The sequence below is a fragment of the Arachis duranensis genome, chromosome 1 (assembly GCF_000817695.3).
Source record: "Arachis duranensis cultivar V14167 chromosome 1, aradu.V14167.gnm2.J7QH, whole genome shotgun sequence".
Lineage (NCBI taxonomy): Eukaryota > Viridiplantae > Streptophyta > Magnoliopsida > Fabales > Fabaceae > Arachis > Arachis duranensis.
In genome coordinates this window covers 10074097-10082191 of record NC_029772.3, presented here as the reverse complement: position 1 = coordinate 10082191, position 8095 = coordinate 10074097, and the positions used below count along the sequence as shown (strand labels likewise).

General features: G+C 36.2%; 1 protein-coding gene across 1 annotated transcript in view; it reads left to right on the top strand.

Moving 5' to 3' along the window:
• Nucleotides 1-147: 147 nt before the first annotated feature.
• The window catches only part of LOC107476794 (protein RRC1), a gene marked incomplete in the record, with an annotated part of 8521 nt that continues 573 nt past the window's right edge, over nucleotides 148-8095 (top strand). The window contains 17 exon segments of the mRNA XM_016096701.3: nucleotides 148-257; nucleotides 833-931; nucleotides 1030-1165; nucleotides 1340-1385; nucleotides 3818-3878; nucleotides 3971-4120; nucleotides 4433-4549; nucleotides 4635-4800; nucleotides 5042-5154; nucleotides 5401-5475; nucleotides 5567-5788; nucleotides 5937-5995; nucleotides 6172-6256; nucleotides 6353-6490; nucleotides 6611-6835; nucleotides 6924-7723; nucleotides 7878-8044. Of these exon segments, the coding sequence (XP_015952187.1) occupies nucleotides 857-931; nucleotides 1030-1165; nucleotides 1340-1385; nucleotides 3818-3878; nucleotides 3971-4120; nucleotides 4433-4549; nucleotides 4635-4800; nucleotides 5042-5154; nucleotides 5401-5475; nucleotides 5567-5788; nucleotides 5937-5995; nucleotides 6172-6256; nucleotides 6353-6490; nucleotides 6611-6835; nucleotides 6924-7723; nucleotides 7878-8044 (2635 nt within the window).

The following is an 8095-nucleotide window of genomic DNA, read 5'->3' as shown; positions in this document are numbered from 1 at the left end:
CTTTCAAACAACCGATTTCTGAATCGATTATATATAAAAAACCCTTTTATTAATGCTTTCTCAATAAATAATTGCGATTAATATGATTTTAACAATTATTACAATAAGAATGCGATAATGAGATTGATTTTGTTTTCGTGCGTTCAGTGAAGTGCTCATCACATTCGTTCTTCTTCAGCCTCTGTTCGGATTCAAGTTGTTGCTGATTTCAGTGCTCAATCACTCACTCATTCAAGTGTGTAGCTGATTTCGCTGAGGTTCGGATTTTTCTCATATGCACATTAAAGTTTGTGTTTTGGATTTGCTTATTTTCGGATTAGCTTTTAGTTCTGTTTAAAACAGCTTATAATCGATTTTTTTTCTTTTTCTGAATTGAAAGTGATTATATATGACCCCAAACGTGCCCTTAATTGAGTAGCCAATTTATGTTTGCTTAAATATATTTATGTTCTGTCAATGTTGTTGTGTTTCTTTCGTAATAGCATTAGGTAGTGGTGCATAGTTAAGTTCAGAAGAATGTCCTTTTGTCAAGATTTGGTGATTTTATTTGTTAAAATTATTATTCATGAGGTGGGGTTTTGGAGATGTCACTTGTATTTGGTGGCTGAGTTGAGAAAGTGGCAACTGCATTTTTATCATTTTTTTTTGTCCTGCATTGCCTGAATGGGGTTTAGCAATTCCAATTGAATTTGTTGTAGTATTTGTTTTTGAGGACCAAAGTGAGGTTGTAAATGATAAGAAATTCGACCTGAGAAGGGAAAATGATGGGTTGAAAAAGGTTGGGAGCTATTTCTGACTTAAGGTCATTGTAACATGTTAAATTTTTGGGCAGGCTTCTTCTCTTGCTAATGTGAGGATGAGTTCCTTCTCCATCACACGGAAAAAGACACCATTTCAGAAGCACAGAGAAGAGGAGGAGGCAAAGAAGAAGGTAGGGTTGATCTATCCATTGTAGTTAGTAGTTACTTCTTATTATAATTTTAAGTAAGGACATTTGCTAATGATCATAATGGGTATTGTCTCCTGCAGAGAGCTGAAGATGAGACTGCTCGTTTGTATGCCGAATTTGTAGAGTCATTTCAAGGTGATACCACTCCTGGGTCAAAGGCTTTTGTACGAGGAGGAACAATTAATCCCAATGATAAATTGAAGGATGATACTGAGGGTTAGTATGAATACTATACTTCCTAGCATTCAATATATTCTTCTGCTTTATCTCTTGGAAGTCTTGATTATATAATGTTATTCCTGTTGTGGATAAATACATAGTTTTTGCTATTATTTTGTATAATAAATTTAATAAAAATACGGACCTTTCTTATTCATTCGCGGATGGCAGGTGAAAAGTCCAAAGATGGGGTTTCTGGTCCAAAGAAGGGAAGTAGGTAAATAAATGCTTTTGATTAACAATGTTTATGTGCTCTTTTAATTAGGCATCATAATTAGAAAAATCACATGTCATTGTCTTCAGGTATAGTATACTTTTGTTAGGGTTGTAGCTGTTGAATAATAAAATGAATACTGTAATTTAGTTTTATGAATAGCAGTACATCTAATGATTTAATTTAAATAATGGGAACAAAATTTGTGTAATTGTGGTATCACTCATCTGCTTGTGTATATGAAAAAGATGTAGTTTTTTTCCAGCTTTAATTTGTGGTATGTTCAGTTTACGTAGATAAAAACTTGGTGACTGATATCCCTTAACATTGCTTTTGAAGATCATGCATTTTATAAATCATAAGCTAAAGCTTGTCATGGATGATTGTTAATTGTTGCTACTGTAGATATTATAGTTGTTTGCAAGGACTGAGAATTATATATTCTTTTAATTATGAAGAAATTTTAAATTGCTGATGGAAATTTGTTATACAATGTGGGTTGGTGCATTTGCAATGGTTGAAAGTCAACTTATTAAATATGTATCATTCTCAGTGCATAACAAATCAATATTCTTGTATTACATCGCATTATGGACATTTGATTTTCGGCATGATAGGTAAATGATTGCCTTTGAAATTTAGCCAAGTCATTTTCATGCTTGTTATAGAAATCGGGTTTATGAAATGGTCGATCTTTTTTGGCTTCTAGCTTCCTTGATACTATGAATTAGAAACAAAAGAAAATGTAAACAACGGTTCTGACCTTCCACATTGAGGTATCCTTTGCATGTAACAGAACGAAGAGTAAAAAAGTGGCATATGAGCAATGGAAACCTCTAATGTATCTTTCCTGTCTAAGTTTACAGGTTGATATACCTCATCATAAGCATTAGTCGTGTTGTTTCATTATGGTTGTATCTTAGGTTTTAGATAATCTAATCTTCTAGTGCATATTTATATCATATTTATACTACTTTTTATTTGTTTTCTTCTACTGTAAATGTATATTGCACTAGATATGGTTCATTGTTAGGAATGCTGTTTGTTGGGACATTTGAGACGCCATTAATCCTTTTCTGTAAACTCCTATGTGAGAAAAATAGGCAATTATATTTATTTGCAGAGATGGACAAGTATAAATTCTTCCTTAACTATGTTTATATTTCTATGATTGTGGCTTAAATAAGACTAACAAATGGAGTAGGTTTGACCAATACCTATAGTGTGCATTTTTAAACTTCATTCGCACTTGATGATCCAAATCTGTTATACTTATACCAAATTGTGAATTTGGTTATAGATGGATTTTTTTCAACCTTACATTGTGTCATTGTGTGTCATGTGCATATTTTGAGGTGGGAATGTTTATGGAGGTTAGAATATCAACACCTATAGTGGGAAGAAAAATGCCACAGTTCTGGAGAGTAGAGAGCAAAAGAGAAGGTGGGTTTACATAATTATATTGGAAGAGGATGAAGTTTATATCCTATCCTCAGAAGGTTGATTAATCCATATGTGAACCTTCATAGGAAAATGTGTTGTGAGGTTGTGAATATAAATGTAGTATAGCTCGTGTTGAAATATAGAACTTACAATGGGATAGAAAAGTTAGTGGGCTAATCCAAGAACTTTTATGAGGACCTAAAAGAACTTTAGGTGGACATTGGTTGATTTGGAGCACAAACCCTTTAATTTTTGGTTCCTTGGCATATATGCTTAGAGATTGGCCAATAGTAATCCTCGATTTTCTCTTTTATTGTTTTCTCTTGTTCTGTGTTGAGGAGGATTCCTTACCATCCCATCTCTTTTCAATCTATCTGTCTTAATGAAGTTATTCTTTTTTTAAAATAATTCGTGTTAGATTTCTGTATGGAGTTGTTTTATATTTGGCTGTCAACTTTCTTGGTTCAGTGCTTGATGAGACTTTTCATATTAGCATTTGAGTGGTAGTCCAGTAGAGAGTGTTCTACATGGCATGATGCTTAGGATACAATTTATTTGATCCAAAGTCAATGATGCTCGATGTATTTAATTAACTATTGTCATATTGGATAAGTTTTACAATACAAGCAACCAGTTAAGTAAAGAATAATAAGTTCTTGCTTCATTATTTGATACTGGGCAAATGTTTCCATTTCTTGTTTATTGTGTGTTTGTGTGTGTTGTCGGGGTAGTGCTTTGCCCAGTTTGGTAGGTGGAGGAGTTGTGCTTTTTGACTGTCATTAGTAGTTGAGATGGAACTTAGTGGCCTTCTGGAGGATTTTGCTGGATTACCCCAGTCGCAATTCCTGAGGCTTCAAATTAGCTGTATGTTTAAAGAACCAAGTTCGAAGGACTATTTGAAAATGATGAATGTAATATGTCTGACACTTCTATTTAGTCATAACATTGCTAGTAAACTAGCATGTAATTTCATCATTCATTTTTCTTTGCAGGTATGTTCCATCTTTTATACCACCTCCAATGGCAACCAAGGGGAAAGAATCGGAAAGGAAAGTCTGTATCACAGTTCAACCTTTGATCTCTGATTTTGTTGTTAAGGAGTTTTCATGTATACAGATCTAATGCTTTTGTGTTGTACTTTGCAGAAAGAGGAGGAAAAACCTAAGGACAAAGAGAAAGGAAAGTCGAGGAACATTGATCATTTCATGGAGGAGCTAAAGCACGAGCAAGAGATGAGGGAGAGGCGGAACCAAGAACGTGAACATTGGCGTGATGGGCGCGGAGAACATTCCACTGTAAGTGTTACTTTTATCATGCTGAGCATGCTGAATAGAGTTGTTTGTTATTGGATTTTGTCCCATATTTAAATGACTTGCATATGGCTTGTAGATTTGTGAATTTATGTTGGGTAAATCCACATAAACATATTAAAGTAATTGGGTATTTCTATTTTCGTATTTTTGTCCATTACAAATATGCCCTATTGTGCTTTATATAATTTACTCCGTGAAATTAATTGTCAGTATATGTTTATCCCTTGTAATTAGATTTGCTTGTTTGATGAATTTATGAAACATTCCTATTGATAGTTTTCCCCTTTCCAACAGTCAAGTCGCTTTGACGAACTACCTGATGACTTTGATCCAAGTGGAAGACTTCCTGGATCATTTGATGATGGCGATCCCCAAACTACGAATCTGTATGTTGGAAACCTCTCACCCAAGGTTTGATTGTCTCCTCAGTATATGGGCTTCTTGTTATTTGAGAATTAAGGACATGAATCTCAACTTGGCTGTTCTATAATTCTAGGTTGATGAAAATTTTCTGCTCCGTACTTTTGGAAGATTTGGACCTATTGCCAGTGTGAAGATAATGTGGCCTAGGACAGAAGAGGAGCGAAGACGACAAAGAAACTGTGGCTTTGTGGCTTTCATGAACAGAGCTGATGGACAGGCTGCAAAGGATGAAATGCAAGGTCCAATTCTCTTAATTTGGAAGATATGATAGGGCTCCCTTGTTTCCTCTGTATTTTTTTTCATAATATTATTAACAGATCAACATCCATGATGCTATGTAATCTGTTCCTCAATTGCATCTTACTTGAGTTTTGAGATTAAAGAAAAACATTATTGAGCTGACTTTCTATTTGCATGGATAATTATTGAGTTTATGCTTGGAAAAAGATATAATACGAAACTGGACAAATGTTTATGCAGGAGTTGTGGTTTATGAGTATGAATTGAAAATTGGGTGGGGAAAGTCTGTTGCGCTCCCATCGCAAGCCCTACCTGCACCCCCACCAGGGCATATGGCCATCAGGAGTAAGGAGGTATTATTATCGTTTTCCTTTTGTATTGTGATTCAATCAGGGAACATTAACCCTTCAGTAGCTTATTCAATTCTAATAGAGTAAATAATTAACGTGGTTATTGTTTATTGATCTATTCATCTTAAAGCCTGCTATGTGTATCTAGTGTGATGATAAAAAAAAAAAAAAACACTAGAACAGTGACCATCTTTATTTTGTATAATCTTTTCAATGTAATAATTATAAAGAATAATCTTTGGTTTGCAGGGTAGTACTGTTATCCTATCTGGTCCATCAGGCGGTCCACCTGTGACTTCTGTGCCTAATCAGAACTCTGAACTGGTAAGTTATCAGTTTCGGACAGTCATAATTTTTGTGTCCATAATTCTCCTTATACAACAGTTATTACATGTATTGTTCCTGATGATGATAGGTCCTTACTCCTAATATTCCTGATATAATGGTTACACCTCCTGAGGATGAACATCTGAGGCATGTAATTGATACAATGGCTTTATATGTTCTGGATGGAGGGTGTGCTTTTGAACAAGCTATCATGGAGAGGGGTCGTGGAAATCCTCTTTTCAACTTCTTGTTTGTTCTTGGCTCAAAGGAACACACCTACTATGTTTGGAGACTCTACTCATTTGCCCAGGTACATCAATTTTGATTTTGTGTGAGGATCTATTTGCTTTTCATGAATGTATTGATTAGAACTTGGATTAACGAATCCAAGAAAAGAGTTCATGTATGATGTATTTGAATTGTTGACTGAAAATGTGTTTATTTTTCCTGCAATACAGGGTGATACTCTTCAAAGATGGCGGACTGAACCTTTTATCATGATAACGGGTAGTGGAAGGTACCATAAATATTCTAATCTTTTTTTTAGTACAAGGTTTATTGTTGTTTATTACCAAAAATGAAAACGGAACGAATGGAAAAGTGTGTTGGTTGGTTCTTTGATTTTTCTATTTGTCTCTGATTGATCACACATAATGCGCATCAGATTGACAAATATATCCTTTTTTTTGCCAGATGGATACCCCCCTCATTACCAACAGCAAAAAGTCCAGAACATGAGAAGGAGTCTGGTCCAACACATGCAGGAGGAAGAAGCAGGGTACTCTTTATAATTGTATTTTCAATCAGGATGAATACAGTTTCTCAACATTCTCCTGATTTACTCATTTCATTTCCATTTGTTTATATTTTGCAGCGTGTAGAGCCTGAAAGAACACTGACTGATGCACAGAGGGACGAGTTTGAGGATATGCTGCGGGCTTTAACATTAGAGAGGAGCCAGATAAAAGAGGCCATGGGGTTTTCTTTGGATAATGCCGATGCAGCTGGCGAGGTAAAAATGACTGGAGTTTTCTTTCCTTGACGACGTTAGCGTGCTATCATTTAATATTTAAATTTTGCATATTATCTGTATTTTATAGTGGTAGCAGTCTAATCTTTTCTTAACATGCAGATTGTTGAAGTTTTAACAGAATCATTGACGCTTAAAGAAACCCCCATTCCAACTAAAATTGCAAGGCTCATGCTTGTATCTGATATTCTTCACAATAGTAGTGCTCCTGTAAGAAACGCATCAGCATATCGCACCAAGTTTGAAGCAACATTACCTGACGTAATGGAGAGTTTTAATGACTTATATCGTAGCATAATGGGGCGCATTACTGCTGAAGCACTGAAAGTAAGCTGATCAATCATGACTGCCTTTATATAATTTCTTACTATTCTTTTCTTGTTTTGTTTCTGACCTTTGTCTGAAATATTTCCAGGAACGAGTACTGAAAGTTTTGCAAGTGTGGGCCGATTGGTTCCTCTTTTCAGATGCTTATGTGAATGGCTTAAGAGCCACTTTTCTTCGACCTGGGAACTCCGGTGTTATACCATTCCATTCCATATGTGGTGATGCTCCTGAGATCGAACAGAAGGCCACTTCTGAAGATACGGTTGGCGGCAAGGCCAACCAAGATGCTGCATTGGCAATGGGCCGAGGAGCTGCAACAAGGGAGCTAATGAGTTTGCCTCTTGCCGAGCTGGAAAGACGGTGCCGACACAATGGATTGTCACTTGTTGGTGGCAGAGAAATGATGGTTGCACGGTTGCTAAGTCTTGAAGAGGCAGAAAAGCAAAGGGGTTATGAACTGGATGACGAATTGAAATATGCTCAAAACCAAGCAAATGCAGGGAAGTATACAAGTACTCGGCGGGAAACGAGTGCTGAGCCTGAACCAGCGGGATTATCTGGATGGAACCACTATTCAGATGAAGATTTGCCTTCACAAGGCAAAGGGTCTTCACCTTTAGCATCAACCCTTTCTATTCCACAGCCTGAACTTAAAGCCTTTACAAAAAAGGAGAAGAATGATCCAGTTTTGCCTGCCTCTAAATGGGCTCGAGAGGATGATGAGAGTGATGACGAGCATAGGAGGGATGGAAAGAATCTTGGGCTAAGCTACTCGTCTTCTGGTAGCGAGAATGTTGGAGACGGTCTTAGTAAAGCTGATGAACACGAGTCTGCTGCAGATACAAGTTTTTCAGCTCACACTGACAGTGGAATGAATGAAGAGCAGAGGTTGTGACCTTTTTGTTCTTCCCTTATTCCATGTCATTATTTTTGTGAATTCACTTTCCCTCTAAAGCTATTCAGAATCTCAGTAAAATGTTATCTTTTTATTTTTTTTGTTTTCTAGATGCTTATGGATCTTACCTTTTTCATTGTTATACAGGCAAAAGTTACGACGCTTGGAGGTTGCTCTAATTGAATATCGGGAGTCTCTTGAAGAGAGGGGAATTAAAAATTTGGAGGAAATTGAGAAGAAAGTTGAAGCACACCGGAAACGGCTGCAATCAGAGTATGGTTTATCAGATTCTGGCGAAGATGGTCAAGGCAATAGTAAGTTCTTTCTATTTCAGGGAAACCCAAAGTTTTTAATTTCTTGTTTTC